Source organism: Diabrotica virgifera, chromosome 1, assembly GCF_917563875.1.
Source record: "Diabrotica virgifera virgifera chromosome 1, PGI_DIABVI_V3a".
In the NCBI taxonomy this organism is placed as follows: Eukaryota; Metazoa; Arthropoda; class Insecta; order Coleoptera; family Chrysomelidae; genus Diabrotica; species Diabrotica virgifera.
The window spans coordinates 317,968,259-317,993,660 of record NC_065443.1 but is presented as its reverse complement, the minus strand read 5'-3'; the positions used below and the strand labels follow the sequence as shown (position 1 = coordinate 317,993,660).

Genomic DNA, 25,402 nt, shown 5'->3' with positions numbered 1-25,402 from the left:
TGTCTTCTTACTCTATGTTTTGTTGTATTTTTTCAATTCTAAATCATTTCAATTCAAAATCAAAATAATTTGATTTACATAAGTTAAAAATGTCAAAAGGTTAATCTGTTTAGTTAGACGATCTTCGCACATAATGACAAGCTGTCTCTGTGGCGAAGTTTTAATGCGGGTCAATCCTAATACAACGCAAATACCAGCCGCGTGGTAAGTTGGTTCGAATCCCAATAGAAACTTTTATTTTTTATTTTTTTTTTATACATTTTATGATTGTAAGTATATTTATTATATAATTTTATTTTCAGAAAATACGTATTTAGTTAAAAATTTTTCCGACAATTAATGTTCAGAAATCATTTGTGGCATTTTTAATGTGTTTTTTGGCACTGTTTTAATAAAAATTTTTGAGAAGTAGTAAGTATAAATTAATTTAATATTTAAATAAAATATAAATAAAAAGTATATTAATTTCGTTTATAATCATATAATCATATAATAGAAGTATAACTTCTTACGTGCGTACAAAGTACACACACATTCTTTTTTTGTATATCTCATAGTTTGGCCGAAATCAAAGAAAACCAGAGGTTTGGCGCACCCTGTATAATTATAAAAAGTTGAATGTACATTTGTAAATAGTAAAAGACTAAAACAAAATTGAAACTCACCCATTACAATGCACAATTTGCTGTCTTTAAGAGTACTGCTCTCTGGTGGCCGACTTGAAGTATCTGTCGCGATTTTTTCGGTAGCGGACGACGAAAATACTGGGGATTTCGTGGAAGATCCCGTTTTGGTGGAAGTTTTGCTTAATACGCTGGAAGAACTGGCCACGTTCGTCTTCGTGGTTATTTCTGACACTATTGACGACGACGACATCGACGAAGAAGACAACGGGAAAGCCTGTGGGTTAGCCGGAACGCTTACTAGAAAGAAGATATTTAAAAATAAGAAAATTGATCACATACACGTACAAATTGATGAGAAATAAAAATGTACCTGCAGAAAGTTTAAAATAAGGCACTTATTAAAAAATACACTAATTACAAAAAGTATCGCATAATTTTTAAAACAGAAAAAAGAAATAATTATTATTTTTAGCACAATGTTATAATACTCGTCTATCATCTTGTTTAGGTGTTTAAAAACCCATACAATTTCGAGTTGAAGCGTGTTTTTGCCGGAAAAAACAAACAAGAAACAAAACGTTGTTAAAGGAAGATATTTATTTTGGATATTTGTGTTCAAGAATTTGATCTGTGCACTATGTCTGCTTGAGTTTTCAATGAAGAGGTGCGTTCTTACAAAAAATGAGTAATATAACGTCAGAACAAGCAGCCTAAATTATAGGTTTAATTGGAGATGGATTATCGCAGCATTATCTTGCTGACATTATGGGAATCCACCAATCCAGCGTTTCAAAAGCTTTAAGAAGGTATAGAGAAAGTGAAGGATACACAAGAAGACCAGTTTCACGACATTCCAGGCCACGGTGAGCTTGAAACACGTTATTATCTAATTTAACATAGCTTCAACGTTTTTTGTTGGAATATCTTCTACAACTCAAAAGTAGACAATACAAGACAAAATTTAAATCCGCTAAGCGTCCCTTTTTGAAAAAACGATTTTTTCTAAAAAATATATAAATTTCTGGAATGTTTGTAGAATTTCTTGAACCCTCCCGCATATCCTCCACCCGTTGCATTTTTTTTTTAATTTGCAAACTGGTGGATAAAAGAAAAAATTAGGTATAGTCTGTTCGCTAAACTCAGACACAACTAGCTAGTGATTTTAGTTGGTAATTTTTTTGTTTTTGGCAAATTTTTGCCAAAATTGGCAAAATTAGGAACTATTTAGTAATTATTAATTATTTAGTAATCATTTTTTGCCAATTTTACCAAATTGGCAAAATTACTTACTAAAATCACTAACCAGTTGTGTCTGAGTTTAGCGAACCGACTATATTGTATTTGTTTACACAGGGTGGGCCAAAGAATAGAGTCGACTTCGATATTTGGCAGTAGTTATTAGATTTTAAGGAAATGCCGAAACAGGTAGATTTTTATTTTTGAATTACAATTTTTTGATACATATATTATACTAGTGACGTCATTCATCTGACGTAATCGATGATTTTTCAAATGGGAATAGGGATTGTGTGGTAGTACATTTGAAAGGGTGTTCAATTCTCTATTCAGTAATATAAACAATAATATCATTATTTACACATTGTGGCCAAAAAATTTTTTTTGAATTAAATTAATTAACGCAAAAAGAAGAATGTATGTAATTTATTTAACTCAAAATACATTTTATTGCTCGGAAAATAAAAAAAAAGATTTTTATTGGGCAAATAAACATTGCTGTTCGCTTAAATTAAATGCTAAATCTGTCAAAAGAGGTAGTTTGGATGCTGTTTGTGATTTAATTTAAGCAAAAAAAATGTTTATTTGTGAAATAAACATTTTTTTTTCTATTTTCTGACAGCAGTATAATGTATTTTGAGTTAAATTAATTAAAAGTACATTCTTCTTTTTGCGTCAATTAATTAATTCGAAAAATATTTTTTTGGCCAGCCTGTATAAATAACGATATCAATGTTTGTATTACTGAATAGAGAATTGAACACCCTTTCAAATGAGTTGCCATACGACCCCTATTACCATTTAAAAAATCATCGATTACGTCATCACGCTCTGATGGATGACGTCACTAGTATGAAATATATGCGAAAAAATTTGAATATAAAAATAAACAAATGGAAATCAACAGTGAAAGTGAAGCCGAAATTATTCCAGATGTGATTAGGGAAACTGTAAATGTAAATAATTGTTATAATTGTGTTATTGATATTCATAAGTAAATTTTTGTAATGTTGAATTCACGAGAGTAACTTTTAAAGTGTTTAATAAAAGTTCATAAGTATAGTTTATCCATATTATATTCTTTTTAACACACAAAACGCCTGCAGAAAAAATATTGTCCGTAACACGATCCGAAAGTGATTTTACGAGACTCGCAGGATTCCAGGAAATTTCCTACTCGTCTCGTAAAATATCACTTTCGGAACTTGTTAGTTACGTAAATTACTATTCCACACCCCGCAATGTTCAATAAGTGCCAATTCGATTAGAAACAGATTAAGGAATTTGGAATCATACAAAGATTGCCTGCTACTGCTCTACTGATAACGAGGGCACATCGTACGACATCTTAAGTTTTGCTTAATTTAATATTTTTTTTACAGGTAAGTCAAGATTAGCACTTTGTGGATCCGACAGACATTTTGCACTGTCGGATCCACAAAGTGCAAATCTTAACTCATCAATAAAAATAATATTAGCTCAGTCGATAAAATCCCAATCGACATGTCTTGGTGCAAAACTTCAAAGTGCCATACGATGTGCCCTCGTTAACAGTAGAGAAGTAGCAGGCATTCTGACTCGATTTCCAAATTCCTTAATCTGTTTCTAACCGAATTGGCACTTTTTCGAACATTACTGTTTTACGTTTTAACGTTTTAAAATTTTAATGTGCTAGTTTTCATTATAATTTTGGTAAGGTAGAAAATAGGAGGTAAAATCTTTTACAATAGTAAAGAGCCCATTATTATCATTTAAATATAAATAGAAAGACCTTTCTTGTTCTCACCTTTCTACCAGTAGCATTTGTAACAGTTTTTCCCAAAATTTGTTGAAATGTTCATAATAATTCTACATAAATCCACAGATCCTGTAAGGAATACTTACTTAAGACGAAATGTAACTGTCTTGCATTAAATATTAAACACAAAATCCCAAAAAAATACGTTCCTTTGATAACTTGTAACACTGTTCTCCAAAAAACACGTGGTAACTTCCACAACAACTGAAACACAACTATATTGCAACGCTCTGCCATAAAATGTAATGCATGGGTTTGACAAAGTCAAACTGTTATAAGTCGCCATCTAGCGGTAATTACATGAGTGCAACTTCTGACCATTTTTCCCAGAATAAAGTTTAACATTATAGCAGTTGGATTTCCCGCTATAATGTTTTGTTAATAGCATTCATTAATTTTACATCCTAATTCCCAAAAAGAATGTCTATTTTCCAATTTATTTTGTGAGTTTTTATATCATTAAAATATTCTAAGCCAACCCTGTTACAGTGTTTCCAAATATTGCGTAACGTTGAAAAAGTACCCCAACTCCCCCTGAAAAAATGGTTTAGTCCATCTGTAGTAACTGAGTTTTTGTCAAATAAGCATCTGTAAGGATCAAAATCGCGCTGTAATTGCGCGGTACTTTTCTCGATCTGGGTCTTCAGAGCGAAGCGCAATTTAGTTCCACAGTACCCTTTTAACTGGTAACACGTCAGCCGAGTGGAGCTCCAGAGACCGCTACCTGCCGGCTTAAAATTGTCTTGTGTCGCTATGTTAGATCCAGTGGATGGTTATATTTTGTTTAATAACCATTGAAGAAAATAACCATTGCAAAGTTTCGCCCCTTAAAGTTGGATTTGAAAGGTGAAAATTGCAGTACAAATAGCGTGACGCGTTGTACCTAGCCGGTATGGTAGTGTGTGTTCTGTTCCTGTTCCTGTGTTAAAGTCCTGAAAAGATGTCTTTCCTGTCCGATTTTAGAAGCCCTGTGTTCAAGTTCCAGTTTCCCAGAACCCCCTTTGTGACTTGTGTTATGGAATGTCTGCCCCACCCACTTGTAGAGATTGCCACATGAAGGTGTCTGTTTTGTTGTGACATTAAAAGAAAGAAGAAATAGAAATGGCATAGAAGCCATAGAATGCAATAAATAGTAGCCCAGTTTGACCCAACGAGGAATCTAAGATGAATGTCCTCCCAATAGGTACCCATAAGTGTAGCCCAAATGTCCAGTAAGCACCCATATGTGAACCAGAGGATTTATTTCGAACGGCGTCCTTTTTTAAATAGTAGAAAGATCCTCTAGTCTGAGTAAGTACCCTTTTGTATTTTGTTATGGTAGTTAGTCTTCTTAACACCCCTTCACACTCCCTAACGAATCTGCGACCTAGCCACCGCACAACCAATGAGCTGTCGTCTTGCAAAGAGGCTTTATGTATCTGTTCCTTCTACTAGCCCCATTTCGACCCCCCAGTATCTATGTAGTTAGTTCTTTCCCTGCCCCCATATGAGCAGACATGTAAAACGCTTCAACATTTAGAGTTGGTTAGAGAGTAAACTTCAAAAATGACATTTTTTGAGTTGTGACGTTCTTCTTCCAAACCAACGAAATGTCCAAAATAAATATCTTCCTTTAACAACGTTTTGTTTATTGTTTGTTTTTTTTTTCGGCAAAAACACGCTTCAACTCGAAATGTTATGGGTTTGTAGATTAAAAATTATTTTTAAACTTTTTTTCTGTTTCAAAAATTATGCGATACTTTTTGTGATTAGTGTATTAAATATCGATAAAAGGATAACTATCATACAATAATTATAAAAACATAGTTCACTTACAGCACGGTGAGAAAGGACTAAGATCTCTGCATGGGCCTTCCATTGTGGGTGGGCATTCCTGCCACCAGCAAAACATTTCTCCATCGAGACATAGGCAGAATTCACATTGGTCTCTACGATATATCTGCAACAAAGTATCTAGAGATATTATAAAAGGTCATCCAAAAGTATGTGATTATCAAATGGAGAAGAACAAGTAGGAAAGGAACAATTTTATTTTAATAGAAATAATTTAATCAAATGTGTAGTGGAAGATTAAAAATATATACAAAATGGCCTAAATAGTAGGCCAAAAGAATGGCCTGCTATAATAAGCAGTAAAACTTTTGTTTTGATCATTTTGTTTTAGTGAAATATAAAATCTCGTTATGAAATGCAAATCTGATATAAATTTTTCTGTATTGCAAACATCATAACGACCCATATATTCTCCTCAATTACCTATTCAACTCGATTTATCGTCCAGGTTATTATCGCGTCTGGTGCACTCACAAATATTTAAACAACATGGAAGATTCTTAAAGTAAAACGACGCGGAAGTCATGAATTTTACAGGAATCAAGTTTGCTAACTAGTATTACCTGTGAAGTATAACTAGAAATAGCTATAAAGGAAGAGTTACGATTATGGAGTAGATGTGGGGTGAATTCTAGTTGCCTTTTGCCTTCTAAATTTATTATTGGCGGTTTTATTTAATGGTCTTCTCGTGGTTAGTTTGCTGCGATAGTTTTACAATATATTATCATTCAGTTGGAAATTCTTTAGTCAATATTGACCCTTGCGTGCTTGTATTTTACTTTGTAAAGATTCTAACAAACTGGATCGGTTTATAAAATTTATTTATGTTAAAGTTGGTGAAGAGGGATATAAAATAGAAATAAAATCTAGAGTTTCACATCTTAACCAAAATTATATACGAAAGAAGATATAAAAGACAATAGGGAACTTGCATAAAATTTTAAATTCGAAAAAAATGGTATAAATCAAAACAGAACATAATTTAGAACCTGTATCAAAGATAAAAAAGTTTTGTTTGTCTTTCGTTTGGCCCCTAAAGACGACTAAAAATTCAACTTATACCAGCCACCCCAAAACGCGTCGTGACGTCACATGCTTGTATGTTTACATTCTACACCAATTTTAAATTAGACATTACAAACGTCAGTAAAAAATACAGTTATGTGACGTTAAAGTGTTTTTGATCGTTTGAACTATTCATTGAAAATTTGTACTTTTACAAAATGGTTTTATTTTCAATATTAAACCTTCTTTCCTTTCCTTCAAAAACTGTATCAAACTCCATTCTCAACAAACTGGTATATATTATTACAACGACATACGATAAATGTCATTAAAATATAAATATTTTTCCTTTATTCCCCGACGACGAGCTGGGCAAATACCCAAGTAGGTGGAGGCCAATGAACTAAAGAAGAAGAAGAATATACGTAAATATAACCATAAACGGAACCACATAGTTAAACTATGTGACGTCACGGGTCGTTTGAACTATTTTAAGATAAAGAAGACTTTAAATGTGTACTTCTAAGTTATTATGAGTTTTTGAAGCGTAAAATTTTGGAAATCTCATTTTTATACAAAACTGAACATTATTATGTAATAAAAAAAAATGTGCAAGTTCCCTATTGTGTCGATTAATAAAACAGAGTAGACGTATTATATAGCTGCGTATTGGTAATCTAGTCTCACGGTTCTTAGACATTACTACGGTTACCTAAATCGACTAACCAATGAACATTAAGGGTGAGATTACGTCACGAGAGTTTACTGTCATTTGAATTGTAATATGATTTTTTTCGAATCCTGAGAAAAGCAAGTATTTTAGAAAAATTTAAACGCAGGATGCAAGATTACATTATTACCGAGGGCGGAAAGCCCCTTAAGGCCGCGTCCCACCATCAAATAATTTGATCAAACTGGTTTGAGCAAACTGAAAGTGACAAGAAAGTGACAGTTAGTGACGTCACATCCTGAGTGTTCATTGTGGATAATAATGCAAAATTTTAATTTTAAATAAAGTATAAACAAGTTAGACAACTCAATACAAAAAATTTGATCAAACTAGACTGATAGTGAGAGCACATATTTTTAGAATTTAGACGTCACTTTGACGTACTTCCTCAAGTAAGTCAAGTTTGCTCAAACTGTTTGATCAAATTATTTGATGGTGAGACGCGGCCTTTAGAATAAACAAGCAGATTCTATTGGATGGAATATTTGAAATTAAATATCACACTTCTCTTTTATTTTCAGCCATAATATTTTTAATTTCAGCCCTGTAACTTATTAAAATAAACATTATAGAAGTTTTCAGGGTCTTTCAGCCCTCGGTAATAATGTAGTCTTCCATTCTGAGTTTAAATTTTTCAAAAATATTTATTAGTTTTCTCAGGATTCGAAAAAAATGAATCCAATTAAAACCAGAGATATGTCAAGAATAGATCTGGCTAGGGATATGCTAAACAATGCATCGGGGTGTAACGTCGATATCAAGTACGGTGGTCTAGCTATCTTTGTTGTCGTGCGAGTGTGAGCGTATCTACCAAGAGGTGGGAGTAATGGAACGACAGTTACACAGAGGCGGCAGCCATCATATGCTAGAGAGAGAAAGCTAAGCGCCGGTAGAGAGAGATAGATAGACCACCGATCCGAACTGCTCCGCGTTACGCTATTTTTCGGAGTTGGCCAAATCTATGTGTATAAGATCTTTGATTAAAACACGAGAGAATTTTGACATGCGTCAAAATTTTGCATTAACTCAATGTAAAATTCTGAACTGTTAAATTCCAACTTCCCTAATAATTATTTTACATCAAAAGACATTAGGAACTATTTGTAGAGGATTGAAATCTGTATTGGAAATAACTGTTAAAATTGGTCTACGTAATTAAACATATTCCAAAATTTTGTAAAAATGTAATACATTTTAGTTTTCAGCCCAAACTTAGGCCACACACAATGCAATAATTTTGACATTATTGAACTGTCAATATGTTTATTTTATCATCTATTGTTTAAAAACAATACAGTTGATGAGATACCCTCAGTTGCGGAGAAAGGATTAATAATAAAGATTTTTTATTCAGTCAATGGTGTGAGCACTGTCAGTTAAATAGTAACACGCATACCTATTGTGGCAAAAGTATCACATTTTTCAAAATTTTGGAATGCATTTAAATCGTAGAACAATTTTAACTTTTGATTTTAATACAGATTTTAATTCTCTACAAGTATTCTCTCATGACTTTTGATGTAAAATAATTAGGGAAGCAGGAATTCAACAATTTAGAATTTTACATTGAGTTTCCTATGGCCCTTTTTACGATTCACCACCCGGTATAAGATAAAATGTGTACTATTTGTCTTATTATTTCATAATAACACAAATAATACACATATATACACAATAATACACATTCAATGATCGAAAATCATTTAAAAATATGGGAATGTATGAATGTAAACTCTTGTGACGTAAAGTCAAAAATATAAGTCTCCCCACCACCGTCGGACAAGACAACCGTAATAAAGTCTAATAACCGTGATCTAGTCTGGAGGCTAGGGCTATTTGACAAATGACACAATAATCTAAAGTTTTAGTAGCCAAAAAAAGATTCTTTTAAATTACTCTTTTAATATCATCATATCATCAGCCTATCTCATCTGTGGTCTTCCTCTCGGTTGTTTACTTTCGTAAGGTCTCCAGTGTTGCATTATTGCATTCCAACGTTGGTCTTTTCGTCTGGCAGTGTCGCCTACGAAGCTCCATTTAAGTTTGGCAACTTTTGTTGTTATGATCTCGACTTTTGTTTTTGATCTTACCCAGTCGTTACTCGTTTTATCTGACAGCCTAATATGAATCTACACCAGTAGGTGTAGATGTGGTGAAGAATTTTCAGAATTTCACGAGTACTTTATTATAACGGATCTAAAACAAATTATAATAACTTAAATTTAAGAAGCAAAAATGTTCGTTCACCGAAGCGTTGTTTTTGTGTGTATTGTCATGATAGGAAGGATGCGCTGGTTGAACACTTTGCTCCTCAAGTATTGGGGTATTTTGCGGTTCTTAAGTATCCAACCAAGTTTGCCAAATCCTGCCCGTGCTAGCCTTGCTCTCCTAGTAATTTCAGCACTTTGGTTCTTTTTGTCAAGTTTCAGGATATGCCGTATGTAGATATATTCCTGGACTTTTTCTATCTCAATGCCATTTATAATTATACATACATCTGGGTATTATATTTAATATACGTCTGGGTATAATTATACGTCATCTGTGTATGTTATTATTTTTGTTTTTCTCATATTCCATTCAATCGGTTGAATCGATGGCGGTTTATATGTAGAGGAGCGCATGCCGTATCCACACGGAGCACAAACGTAGTGGATACGTACCTTAACACTTCTCTAGCAAAATTTACACCTTTTCTTTTAACTTTTCGATTATTTTATTATTCTCTATCGGTTTTTATATCGCTCTGTTGTTCTTCTAATTCGTCCATTTTACTAGATAGCAGTGCTGTTTTGTAACAATATAGGTTCCGGTACGCAATGTTCCGGGAGTCTGGGGATATTCAGAACGGGGTCAGGCCGCGGGAAAACTATGCAAATTTAGCCTCAAAAAGGGCCTTTTAAAGCTATTTGGGAGCAAGGAAAAAATTTAAGTTTGTGTATAATTTGACCTGAATACTATAAAAAATCTAAGACCATCTCTAGTTGGCTACATCATTGATAAAATAAGAGTACAAAGATTATTTTTCTCAGAAAATTTGAAATTTTTTACTCCTATTAAACTTGTGGTTTCTTAACAGGTATGTCTGCTTTTACTGGAAAAAACTCTATTTGCTAATTAACTGGCCTACTGTAGAAATTTAATCTTGTACACATTTCAAGGGCATATTATAAAAAACGCACAAAATCTTAGTTTACATATTTTATTGCATAATTTTCCAAATAACAGTTCAAAAGTAACAAATTAGTCAGTATTCAGTAACAAATTAATCAGTGTTTTTAGATCAAAGCTACATTTTACAAGAAAAAAAAAGCAATAAATTTGATAACTTACAGTTTATAGAACTGTCCAAAGTTTGGAGAAGTTTTTGTCGTAAGTCTTTTCTCTGCCTCTTTCCTTGCTGTTTGTGTCCAATGCTGAGTGCCGTCCCCGAAGCAGCTACGAATTCACGTACTTTGAGGGTTCAAATCGAGTAAGAGGTTTGCCGTTTAACTTCACAAACATTAATGAAGAAACAGTTTTTGTGAGTAGGGAAGCTCTGCCATCAGTAATTATCAGGTTCATTTGGGAAAATCCCCTTTCACACTCACTGGAAGATATTGGTATTGTCTTTAAAGCTGTTGTCAAACGTAGCAAATTTTCTGGGTAGCTATTGTTCTCACAATTTTCCCCCAAATTTCTACAATTGTCAAAAACATATTCTCTGAAGGATTTATTTGCTTCTCGTTTGTTCACTTGTAGACGAACTGCGAGCGCTTCAATGTCTCTTTCCCCAAAAGTATTGTCTTTAATGTTTTTGGGCCAAGTGCTTTTGTCAACTATGCGGGCACAATTGGCCAACACTGCATCGTCTCCACTGAGCATCCTCTTTTCGATTGATTGAGCAAGGTGGCCATAAAACACAACAGCATTGATGGGGTCTTCTTTAGATTTCACATACAGTTCGATTCCCATAAACTTCTGTTGTTGACAGCTGTCTCAGCTTGCGCATAAAACATTCCAGGACTGCCTTTTCGAGAAACAAACGTGTTCATCAAAATCTGAAGTTTCTTGGTAGTTCGAAATAGATCAAGGTCTCGATGTTGTAACTCACACTAACATCAGACAGTTCTTGCAGTGCGTCGCACATCAGTCCCAAATCCAAAATGAAACACGTTGATGTCAGCCTTCTGTGCAGGCCTTCGTATTTGGATCTTACCAAAGGATCACGCGTCTGGTCTACTTTGGCTGCTGCAAAATGTTTGGCTAAGACCTCATAATTTTCCCAAACGGCCGAAACTGTACGAAAACTTGATGCGACCCACCGCGTGTTTAACACTCTACCGATTTTTAACAGTTGTACAACAAGCTCATCGGCACATACGTGCAGCTCCCGACTGTTCTTGGGTGAGGCGTGATACAGTACGTATAGTTTGTCTATAAATCCCTTGAACCGGTTTATACTTGTCATTTTCTTTACCACGTCACTCACACACAACTTAAGTCTATGATTACAGCAATGCTAAATAACAATAGATGGAAACCCGTCTTTCAACAGCACACCAACCCCAGACTTCCCTCCAAGCATCACTGCTGCTCCATCATATGCCAAAGCAACAAGTCTACTTTTTAAAACGTTTTCACCTATTTTGTGCCCTTCAAGGCATTTCATAAAAGCATTAAAAATTCCATGAGAGGTCTCATTTTCCAGTTCCAAGATCTAAAAACAAGTTCACAGGTGACTTCCTATTTAACTTCTTTAGGCACACTCTAAGGTACAAAATCAATGTTTATTTTTTACTTAATGTTGTTGACTCATAAATAATAAGCGCAAAAATTTATCACTACCTTACAACTTGTTTCTTGATTTCTGAACTTATGTGAGTAATTATATTAGCACAAGCGTTCCGTGAATGCAAAATTCTGCCCATATCTAACCCGTTTAGCTCTTGAACATCTATTTCTGCCTCAAAGTGGTCGAAAGATTGATTTTCCTTTGCTACGTTATAAGCAGTTTGAAAAACTCGCGCCATTACTTCTTTTTCTTTTGACAATGTTTAAAAAAAAACCTTTTCTAACGTTTCTTTCTGTGAATCTGCAAAAATCTTAACAGCAGCTTCATGAGCAGCACTAACTTTGTGATCAAATATCTTTTTTCTAGTGAAGTTTGTTGCTGAGCTCGACTCTCTCCAAAACTACTAACATCACATTCAGTCCACTGCTTGACCATTTTCATACCATTTTTTTCCTACACCCAGAGATCCAACTTTTCTGCAAACGTCACAGCCTAACTTTTTGTTTTGTACAATAAGCCAATCGTTTTTCCTACAATGTTCACTCTTTTGTTCAAAAGTCCAACAGTCTGGCCAATGTTTATCACCTTCTTTGCCGCCATCAACAGAAGAAGACAAATTAACGCTGGATGAACTAGACAACTAGTGAAGCCGTTTGGTCCAATATCACTGGAGATGTTAAGAATTTTTGAGATTGTTCATCTAGTTTTCGATTTTTGGGCTGGTTAAAATAATTAGTAATCTTCTGCATTTTCGAAACAACACAACACTTTCACACTAAATGAGCGGAAGAGGGTAGCAGAAGAGGGCGCACAAATAACAGTGGCAAGTACCTGTCACTGAACTGAGTGAAATATGGAAAACAAAACAATACACGACCTTGGATAGTGCAACATTGGTGGCCGGGGGGGGGGGGCGGAGACTGCGGGGAGGGTAGAAGAAAGTACAGCAGTGGTGGGAACACGATGAGTAGAATTCTATTTTGCTGACATCACGTTGCCTAGCAACCGTCGAATAGAATTCTACCGATCGTGATCCCACCTGTCTCGCGTTAAATACAAAGTTGTAAGTTCTACATCGCGTCAATCGCATAAAGGCTCACCTAAAGTTACAAAGTATTTGTTGTTTTTTTTTTGTTTTTTTGTCCCAAAAGGTGCCGGTACGGTGTACCGGCGCGTACCGTCACAAAAACAGCACTGCTAGATAGTAATTTGACTTACTTTTAACATAAACTTTTCGTAAATTTTTATCTCTACTTTTCCACGCCTCCGCTCTTTCTCTTCCTCTTCTTTTTCACACTTCCCCTTCATTTCTTTCTTTTCTTTCCTACGCTTCTTATGTTCTTCTTGGTACGTTTTTCCTTTTCCATTTTTAAAAACCATGCGAACGTATCCATTTACATATTTATCAAATTCAGTAAATATTCTTTTAACAATTAAAAATTACTTGTGGGAAAATACGGTGATGCTAAAACAAATGAAAATGGGGAATATTTAATCGAATTCTGCGAACAGCACTCTCTGAAAATTCTAAACGGATTCTACCAATATAAAAACATGCATAAGTATACCTGGGTCCAACCAACGAGAAATACCAAGTCAATTATAGATTATGTTATCACCAAATAAGAAACACATATACAAGTTGAAGACGTAAGAGTATTAAGGGGACCGGAGTGTGGAACTGACCACTATATGGTAAGATCAAAATGTTTTCTACAGTATCGACCGCGACTACTACATCAAAATGACAACCAACCAGCTCAATCAAAATCACTCGAGACGGATCTACGTAAATACAATATTGATGCACTGCAAAACGACTCAACATCATTTTTATATAAGCTGCGGCTTAGCCAAAAATTGTCGAACCTGACCTACTCCTCAGCCCAGAATACCTATAACGAGATATTAAATAAAATCAATGAAGCAGCTTATGAAGCGCTCGGCACAGTGGAAAGGAACAAAAAGAATACTCCATTGTGGTGGACAGATGACATTGCTAATGCAGTAAATAACAAGAAACAAGCGTATCAAAAATGGCTGCAAACAAATGACCCAGATGATAGACGAACGTATGCAAGATCAAACAGAGAAGTAAAAAATCTAGTAACGAAAGCAAAAAATAATTCCTGGGAAAGTAAATGCGAAGAGCTCAACAAATATATAGGGTCAACAAGATCAAGAGAAGCATGGAAAACGATAAAAAATCTGAGAACAAATAGAAAAGAGACTAGTAGAATAGATTTAATAGAAGAAAGATTACATTACTCGCAACTTTTGACTGAAACAAGACCGCAATTCACGAACATCAGTACAACAACATATGAAGTAGAATACGATGAAGACGATGAAATAACAGTACAGGAAGTCGAGAATGCAATACGAACTCTAAAAAATCGAAAGTCATGCGGACCACAAGGAATATCGAACGAATTACTAAAACACAGCCCACAAGTATTACGAGAATTACTTGCGTATGTTTTCACCTTATTCTATAAAGGTCATGATTTACCACATGAGTGGACAAAAGCACATATTAACAATATATACAAAAAAGGAGATAGAAAAAATTGTTCAAACTACAGGGGGCTTAGTGTCATAAACTCACTCTCAAGACTCTATGGAAAAATAATAAAAAATAAAATTGAAAAAGAGATGACAGATATAGAAGAACAAAATGGCTTTCGTGCAGGCAGATCCTGTATGGACAGCATATTTTCTCTAAAGCAAGTTATTGAGAAAAGATTAGCCCACAACCTTTCCATCCATATAGTTTTTATTGATCTGACAAAGGCATACGATAGTGTACCACTTTCAATGCTCTGGATAGCAATGGAAAAACAAGGAATAAGCAAAAAAAATATACAAGCAGTACAACAGCTTTACAAAAATATGATGGTAAACATTAAAACTGGAAACAAATTAACGAGAGAAATTCCTATTAGTAAGGGCCTAAAGCAAGTCTGCTGCATAGCACCTACACTCTTTAAAATATATTTAAATGAGGCACTCTCACTGTGGAGAAGAAAGTGCTGCAATATGGGCATCCCAATCGATGACTATAGATTGTACACAATACACTTCGCAGACGACCAAGCCATTCTAGCTGAAGACGAGAGTGATATAGACTATATGCTCAGAAAACTGGAAGAGGAGTACACTAAGTGGGGCCTTACAATTAATATACAAAAAACCGAGTACTTAGTTGTAGGAGAAACACCAGAACGCCTACAAATTGAAATGGGAACTATAAATCCAACAGAAGTCTTCAAATACTTAGGAGTCCAAATATCTTCAAAAGCAGGGAGTAACGACGAAATACATTCCAGGATTGGCCAAGCAAGATCAGTCACCAGACAGCTACACGGACTATTGTGGAGTAATAAAATAACAAAAGAAAATAAAAGAAGAATGTATAAAACAATAATAGAAAGTATTGGGTTTTACGGCGCTGAACTCTGGGAAATCAACCAAAGAAACAAGTCAAAAATCAAGGCGATGGAAATGAACTATTGGAGACGATGTTGCCGACTCACTAGACTTGATAGGGTGAGAAACGAAGATATTAGGAGACAAATGGAAATCGATCTAGATATAATATACACAATCGAAGCCAAAAGACTTAACTGGTATGGACACCTTCAGAGAATGCCTGAAAGTAGATGGCCGAAAAAAATAGAAAAATGGACTCCACCCACAAGAAGAAAACGAGGTAGACCAAGACGATCCTGGAGAGAAGATGTCGAAGATGCAATGACCGCCAGAGACTTAAAAACTGAAGATTGCTTCGACAGATATCGCTGGAGATTAGGATGCGAGAAGCGGCGACAGCTGTAGAAGACTCGCTTATTATATATATATTATAAAAATTACTTAACATCTCTTTTACCCCAGCACCATTCCCAATGTTACATTTTTTTTATAATCACTTTTAGTCAAAGCAGCAAACAATATTGCAATACTTAATAACAAATCCAATTGTATGACAGAACTATTCTTCTTCTTCTTACTATTTTTCTTGGTTTGCAGACTTGTGCATCTGCCAGATATACAGAACTATTTAATAACTCAATTATTTGTCAAATTTCTGAATTTATATACGTTTTCTGACTTTCCAAAATAATTACGGGACGTTTCGGGATTTTTCGAGGACATCTCAACACTCTAGAATTTTAATATTTTTTCTTTTGCGTCAAGCGACTAGTTTTATATGCAATAAATCTTACGTGTTGTAACAACACTTTTAATAACTGATATGACTTTTTGGTACCTCGTCAAATTCCTAACATTCATGAAATTCCTAACCTTTCTCAATTCATAAAATCGTTACATTGACCACGATATTAATTTGTATTCGAATAAATATTGATACAAGCCTTACGGCAAAACGCGAGGCTTCTCCAATTATTAGTTTTCTAATACTCGGAAAGGAAAACTTCCAAGTAGACTTCTTCCTATCCGGATACGTCGTTCATATTATGTGTTAGCTATTTGTATAATTGATCATGTCGCTTCAGGCTGATCCGTTTCAGAGGGATTGCCATATTTGTTTTGAGCGTACGCTGATAAGTATTCACATATAAAGGATTGAATCGTTTTAGAGTTCAATGCGACTCAATAAATAATTATCTTAATAGAATTGCTAACTTGGCTATTTACTGGAAGCAACTTAAAAGCCATTTAAATCAATCAATAAAATTAACGAAAAATTACATCATTTGGATGAATGACATGTTTTAAACAACCATATAAAACTTAAAATCATTAAAAATATACACTTTTTCAAGAAATTATTCGAATTCGAATTTCCTAACCCTTTTTCCAGTATTTTCTCAAAGTTCGCGTGAACCCGTGGAACATTCTAGTATTTATAAAATACTAGAATTAAAAGCTAACTATAGCCTCATATTTTCTTAACATTCTGCTTTTTATCTATTCGCTTATATTGGATAATAATAAAGTTAGGTACTTTAACAACTAGCCTTCTTTTTCGTCAATACAGGATGTTTTTAAATAAGTATGGCCAACTTTAAGTGGACAATCCTGCCTGAAACAATAATGAGCGTTTGCTTTATAAACGCATGCCCGCAGATTCTTCGTTTCCGAGATAGGGGGGTGTTGAAATTTTTCTTACGAACTGATCATTTATTTATTGCTCTAAAAACGGTTCAGACATGCAGATGAAATTTGGTGAGATTTAAGAGGTAGTTATTGCACAATTTTTATATAAAATTAGTAATTTAATATTAAGAATTGGCGCACCCACGGGTAATATAACCTTTATGTGCGCCAATGTTCAACAGAAAATTCTTAATTGTATGTCAAAAAATAAATCGACAATTTGTAAGAAAAATTTTGACACCCCCCTATCTCGGAAACAACGTATTTGCGGACATACGTTTATATAGCAACCTGTAATTATTTTTTTCATGCAAAATTACCCCTTAAAGTTTGTCATACTTATTTAAAAACATCCTGTATAAGGCTAGTTGTTAAAGAACCCAACTTTTTTATTATCCAAACTAAGCGAATGTATAAAAAAACAGATTGTAAGAAAACATGAGGCTCCAGTTGGGTTTTAATTTCAGTATTTTATAAATGCTATAATATTCCACAGGGTCAAGCGAACTTTGAGAAAAAACTCACAGTTTCATTGGTACACTCGGTATACAATGACAGTTTACCTGTTTAGCAACAATATTATTACAGCGATATTGTTAAAGAATAAGGCTATAACATGTTAAAAAAATCATTTAAATCGGACAACAGGTTTAGGAAATTCGAGACGTTATGGTATTATAATATCACCCTGTACAAAAGATGTTTAAAACTCATTCAAAGTCATTAATCCATGTAGTATCTGTTCTTGGATTCAATAACCGCAAGTAACATTGAATTGTCATGTTTTGTTATTATTTAAATGTGTATATAAACATTAACTCCGTCGAGAAAGAGTATTATGATTATCGATGTAGTTGGAAGGTATTCACGTATAGGATAGGTCAAGTTAATATTGTAAACAACTTATGTAGTGAATCATCGGCTTCGAATTAAATATAATGTTATCGGAAAACCTGAGTTTTAATTAATTGGGACCAGAAGGCATAACATCACACTATTTAATACAACGTTAAAAATGACCAATTTTCAAGGTTGTGCGTTAATTTCTTGGAGAACTATAGTTAAAATTCCAAATGAACTGCTTAAATATGGAAGCTCAGAAATTAAAAAATAAATAAGCTTTATGGAAAAATAAAATGAACTGGAATAATTCCTGACAAACTGAAAATTAGCATACCAAGATACAAACAGTATGTTAAAATGACTAAGAAAAATACTAGCAAATTAATAACTGCCAATAAGATAGGAATCTCTGAAGGACAGCAAGGTCTTCGTTCAAATACAGAGGTGGGCATAAATCAGCTGGATAATTTGCCAAAAAATAATTATGTATATGTGTTCAAAATATATATAAACTATTTATCACAATACAGTTTAAATGACGTTTTTAGATCAAACTAGTAATTTGAGCAAGCATCTTGAGACATTCATTGATGATATTTAACTCGATTAGTTATATAGCATTAATCAATTAAGCAATTTTTCGAGATCTTCGACGTTTCGGAAAATTTCGACGTTTAACCCGTAGTAGTAATGTCTGGTAGCCTTGGAGGTAACAGTTCCATCACAACATCCGCCTCCAAGTATCTCTGTACATAATCAGGTGAAAGGGAGGTGCAACGAGCCAGAGGAAGACTGAGACTAGATATGAAGAGAAATTAAAAGACGGTTTAAAATCTATTGGAGTTGAGTATGGAAAAGAGTTGCCGGAGATAGGGGCGAATAGAAGAGTAAGGGTAAGAACAGAACCAGTGGGTGGAGGTTGAGGTGTAGGTCGCGGTGGATGTTACTAGTTAAGACGCGGTCGATGTCGACAGCACATAGCAAGGAGGTCACCTGCGCTGTCAGTCGAGCTAGAACCACTATCAAGTGAAGTAGTTTTAGGAAAGGTAGATCAACAGAAGATGCAATAAATAAAGTATTTGAAATAGTAAATGAAAGCATAAAAAAGTATGTTTTAATGATCTTTATAGACGTGTCTGGGGCTTTTGACAATCTTTGGTGGCCGTCATTCTTTGAAAGACTTCGAAGAATGAGATATCCAAAGAATCTGTACGGAAGTCTCAGAAACTACTGTCAAGACCGATATGCAAGCCTAAGCTGTCCAACAGGAAAAAAGACAAAACATATCACAAAAGGATGTCCACAAGGATCAGTATGTGGACCTATGTTCTGGGATGTAATGCTAGAGGAACTGTTGGAACAATTGACTATAGATCCTGAAGTGCTTGGAAGCATACCATATACAGATGATTTGGTGTTGATCATAGATGCAAACTCAAGAAGAGAATTAGAAAATAAATCAAATGAAGTATTAATAAGAGTAAATGACTGGATGAATAAAGTAAAATTAACAATATCAGATCCAAAAACAACATATAGTTTAATAAAAGGAAATTTAGAAAGAGATCCAATTATAAAAATTAGAGGGAAAACAATAAAAAGAAAAATGGAAACAAGATATTTAGGTATTATAATAGACGAACAAAAATTACAAAAAATTACGAATATTTACAAAACACATGAGTTGTGTCTGTGAAAAGGCAACAAAGATCATGCATAGCATTGCTAGTCTAGCACAGAAGGAATATAGAATTTCGTTCCGACAGATGAGAATATACCTATGTACAATACTTGCATCAATTGTAGGGCACGGTTCAAGTGTATGGGCACATAGATTAATAAATAAAAAAAAATGCAGAAAAATTAAATAGAGCTCAGAGAGGATTTCTTGTAAGAATGACGGGAGCATTTGGAACAACTGCAACACAGGCACTCACAGTTTTAACTGGAGTAATGCCAATGCATTTAGAAACACAAAAAAGAGCATGTAATTATTGGCTAAAAAAAGAAAAATATGAAAAAATAATGCAAATAATAGGATTAGATATAAGAAATAAAAGAGAATTAAAAGAAATAATAAATAGAAAAAGACAAAATGAATGGGAAAATTCAACAAAATCTAGACGTTTATACAATTTTATACCAATATTAGAAAACATTCCAAATTATTTTAATCCAAAACAAGGATTAGTACACTTTTTAACAGGACATGGACCGTACCCAACATATTTGGAAAGATTTAACTTAAAAGATGATGCATATTGTGAATGTGGAGAACTAGGTACACCAGAACATATAGTGTTACATTGTGAAAATACTATAGAAAATGAAGAACATAGAGAAATGAGAAGAAGATTTGAAAGAATTGAAATAAAAGATATATTACAAAATGAAGAATATTTTGGAATATTAAACAATCTAACAGAAATAATATCTAAAAAACAACAAGAAATCTATAATAATAGAAGAAGACAACAAATAATCCAACCCTGATGAAGTTGAGTAAGATAAAGTTAAAATAAATAAAATAAAATATAAATTCAAAAATAGATATTTACAATTATAATAATAATAATTCAATATAAAATAAATAAATAACAATAATAATTCAATAAATAATTCATTAAATTAAAAAAAAAAGACTACTAACTCTCTTCTGAAAATAGAGGGGACTGTCTTTATAACTTAGAAGGAAGTTGATAGTACCAAAAATATTTTAACAAATGTATATTGTTTATTTAAATTTGTTAAATGTATTTGTTAAATGTAATTAATAGATTATGGCAAATTAATTAATAAATTGTAAAAATAGATTAAGTAGTTTAGTAAAAAATGTAAAAATATAAAAAAATATCTGTAATCCCATCAGGAAAAAACGACCTGGATTAGTCACTAGAGGCCAGGTCATATGTATAAACAATAAATAAATAAAAAATATCAAGTGAAGTAGTTTAATGAAATTTGAATGACAAAAAGACTGTGCTTTTGCGATTTTGTGTCAGTCAAGTGATGATAATGATGAAATGTCAGCTGTAAATAATCAGATCCTCCTTCATATTTCAAAAATTTACTGAATTTAATTACTTTAGAAATTCAAAAATGAACTGAATACAAAAAAGGGATTATATAAAAAGTATCAACTCATATAGCGCAGGTAGTAAAAACTTGGCTTCGAACGGATCAATCACAGGGAAGCATCCTTGTAGGCCGCGCAGTAGACATACATGTAAAACAAACTCATTTTATTTTCAAAAGCATCGATGTAAACCTCCTGGATGGCATCGCGCTAAACCTCCACCGCGACTTACTTGCTCTGTTCTCTTCTATTCACTACAATATGTTTGTTTTACATGGATATCGACATCGACCGCGACCTCCACCTCCACCTCCACCGCGACCCACTTGTTCTGTTCTTACCCTAAGAGTATTCTGAAGAAGGCTTTGACTCATAACGAGCTGTGATGCCACTGTACGCTTTTTGTTTTGTTTTGATTTGTACTTCAGGTAACCTTTTTTACTTTCACCTCTGTATAGAACCGTAATGTATTCTGAAATATTTTATAAAGGACAAACTCTTCTTTCATGGATTTCTGAATCGAGTGCGAGAAACTTTTTCCATTATTGCTAACTTGTTTGATTTGAATTTTTTTTGTTTGATTCCGAACTTATCTTGTTGTTGATATTTGAGTTTGTTTTCTTTATCCTTTTCTGATGCTTAATTTCTGTTTCTCGCGTAACGCCTGCTTATACACTTATTTGATTAATAATCAACGTTGCTGTTAATTAAAATAGAATAAAACAACGCGCTGTATATTTCACCTCCTATATTTTCGCATTTCGCCGAAAAGGTTTATAAAGCATTTAGTGGAAGACATTGAAGATAGGCTTCATTAAAGTTTTCAGTGATTATATTCCCATCTTTGTTTAGATTTTCAGCAGACTGATTCCGAAAGGGATTGTCTCTTTGTAGGGCGGCACATCAAAGGAAAACACATAAACAAAAGTCTTTTTTACTTTGCCGTCGGCTGACAATCTTTATTACTTCCATAATAAGAGAGATAGACTCGATACAGAAAGTGACTGGATACGATATATTTATCTTTTCGGTAAATATATAAAGGTAATGCAGACAATAATTCGTTGGTAAAGTATGTTGGGGAAGTGAAGATAGCGACTGAAATTACTATTCTGGTCTAATCTTTCGTAACACTCTGTATATATTACAAATTAGGATTGTATCAGGTTTTTATCATTGAGGAAATAGATAAAATGTATATACTGTATATATATTGTACATCTAAATGCATGTACCTAATAAGCAATATTTTTACTTTTCGACCACTTTTGTAGGAAGGGAGGGGGGTTGCACATTTTTACCAAATTTTAGTTTACTATTACACCTTGTTTACACCTCGTATTACACTATGTTTGTTTTATTGATTACAATAAGGCGTTCGATAAAGTCCGACACAACCATCTTATACAGTTGCTTAAAGATAAACACATTGATAAAAAAGACTTAAGGATAATAACTCATGTCTACTTTAACCAAACAGCAAAAGTCAGAACAGGTAAAGAACTTTTGAAGGAAGTAGAGATAACAAGCTGAAAATGCGAGCATTATCATAACGAAAACTTTGTTTATATACGTATTTAAATTCATAATATAGAAAATGGCTATTACGAAAAGCTGTTTAGAATTAAAAATTATATTTTAATGTGCAAGTATATCATTCTAATTTAAATGTTGTGAACTATAAAGATACTTTACTCGAAATTCATATTTTTTTACATAGCTCGTATAAAATTAATAAAATTTGATTCATGATGGTTGCATCATAAATCTTAGACCAAGAAGAGATTTTTATGAAGAATAACTTTTCTTCGTCGAATTAAAAATACAAGAGTTATAAATGAAAATGATGTTGGTATCCATAATTTGAGAAAATTCGTCAAATATTTTTTCCATTAGAAGGATGTAATTTCATATATCAGAACATATTTTCTTATTCCAAACCACATTTTAAATAACAATTTTCCAATATTGTAAAATAAATAAGACATACATGATAAAGATACTTTTTACTGATGAACTTTACTTGTATCTACAGACCGAGCGAGTCTCGTAAATTCCACGGCTTTGCGCCACGCTTCACGCAACTGTATTTGCGTACTTGCGTTTCGAGTTGTGTGGTCGTGCGCTGGTCGAGATTCATTATTATAGTATAATATGTATTATTGCTTTCAAACTATACTCAAATTGTATTATTATACATTTATTACACATATTATTTTATATAATAATTAAATTCACTATAAAATGTCATTTATATTTTATTAATAGCTAAATAATTCAAAATTTAGTTTGACATTCACGAAGTGTCAAACTCAAATGTAAATAATAACATTTGCTTTGCTTAACAAATTCAGATTAAAAAAGTAGCCTACTTCCTAATCAAAGATTTCAGCTGACGTTTAGTGCGTGGTAGGAAATAACCGGATTGTGACGTCACATTTTAGATTTCGAGGTCAATTATCTCGAAGACGGTTAGAGATATCGAAATTCCGTTTTCAGATTTGAATTCAGAAGACAAAACTACATAAGAATCCATCGATACATCTGCTCTAAGTATTGCAGGAGCGGCAACGCAATAACACACAGACTTTTGCAAATTTATAAACGAAAAGTTTTCGTTGAAAAGAGGCATAAGACAAGGTTGCATACTCTCCCCCTTACTGTCCAATCTATACTCGGAAGAATTAATTAAAAAATCACTCGAAAATGTAACAATTGGAATAAAAGTCAACGGCAGACCCATCAACAATATCAGATATGCCGATAATACTATACTAATTACAGAGAATATACAAGACCTAGAGGCACTCTCAGATAATGTAGTAAATGGTAGTGAGGAAAGCGGACTGACGCTTCTGAATAAAACAAAATTTATGACAATTTCCAAAACACAACTACAAGACATTTTAAATATAAGAGGGGTGCCAGCAGGGTAATAGAAAAAGTAAAAAAATACAAATATCTTGGTACAATTATTATTGAGAATAACGAGTATACAGAAGAAATAAAAATGAGAATTGGACAAGCTAGAGCAACATTTAACAAGATGAGAAGAGTATTATGCAGTAGAGATCTTAGTTTGCAACTCAAAAAACGAATACTACGTTCCTATGTGTTTTCGGTGCTGCTGTATGGGGTGGAGTCCTGGACCTTAAAGAAAGAAATAAGCGATCGACTTGAAGCATTCGAGATGTGGACCTACCGAAGGATATTAAAAATAAGTTGAGTAGATAGAATAACGAATGTTGAGGTCTTCAAAAAGATGAAAAAGGATATGGAAATTATAAATACGATTAAGATAAGAAAGCTACAGTATCTCGGCCACGTTATGAGAGCGGATAAATATGTGTTGCTACAAACTATTATAATGCAGGGAAAGATACAGGGAAAACGAAGTATTGGAAGAAGCCGCATCTCCTGGCTCAACAATCTGAGAAAGTGGTATGGCAGTTCTGTCGACTTGTTCAGAGCTGCAATCTCAAAAGTGAAAATAGCTGTGATGATTACCAACCTCCTTAGAGGAGACGATACTTAAGGAAGAAGATTACACATTGAAAAGTATTTTTCACCTACCTCTACCGAAAGTATACTTTTCCGGACCTGATTGTAGGGAGCAAAGTTGTACTTTTCCTCCCTAGGGAGGAATAGTATATTACATACCTAGCGGGAAAGTACTCTATTCCAGCCGAGCGGCAAGGTAGTTTACCGAGGTGCGAAGCACCGAGGTAAACTACAGACGCGAGGCTAGAATGAGTTCCCGCGAGGTTTGTATACTATTTTACTCACAATCGGTTAGTAGTTTATGGATTTCTAATACTCACAATCTACCAATAATAATTTCGTTTCAAATATCTGTATCCCTCTTCATTAAGTGATAAGACGAATTATTTTAAGTAACCTGTGAGATCGTTGCTAGGTGACAAAACATGTTTGTTGAATCTGACATTTAGGCGATACACGACGCCATTAATTGTACATATAATCAAATTGTGTTTATTTTACAAAGATGTCTGATAGTGAATTTGAATGTACGCCACCAGAACTGCGGGTAGCTGCAGAGAGAGCTACTGAAGGAATAATTCCTGAAAAAAGCAGGTAGAGGTATGAAAACACCTATGAACTATACAGTAAATGGTAATAGAAAAGTGACAGATGCTAGCCGGGAAAGTACTTTCCCGGCTAGCTGGGAAAGTAAAGTAAGTAATAAGTCGCTTCCTGATTACTTCAAAGGTTAGAAATCCATAAATTACTAACCGATTGTGAGTAAAATATTTTTCCTCCTTAGGGAGGAAAACCAAAAGTGACGCCATGAAATTTTATTCATGAAATATATCTTATTGACGCCCTGTACAATATCTAT

The 25,402-nt window shown here is 33.7% G+C and overlaps 1 protein-coding gene across 1 annotated transcript in view; it reads right to left on the bottom strand.

The window, feature by feature from the left end:
- Positions 1 to 25,402, bottom strand: part of LOC126878661 (cysteine-rich motor neuron 1 protein) — a 263,846-nt gene that overhangs the window by 9,720 nt on the left and 228,724 nt on the right. Inside the window, exons 3-4 of the mRNA XM_050641504.1 lie at positions 5,476 to 5,599; positions 666 to 923 (exon numbers count right to left, since the gene is read on the bottom strand). Coding sequence (XP_050497461.1) covers positions 666 to 923; positions 5,476 to 5,599 — 382 coding nt within the window. The remainder of the gene's footprint in view (positions 1 to 665; positions 924 to 5,475; positions 5,600 to 25,402) is intronic.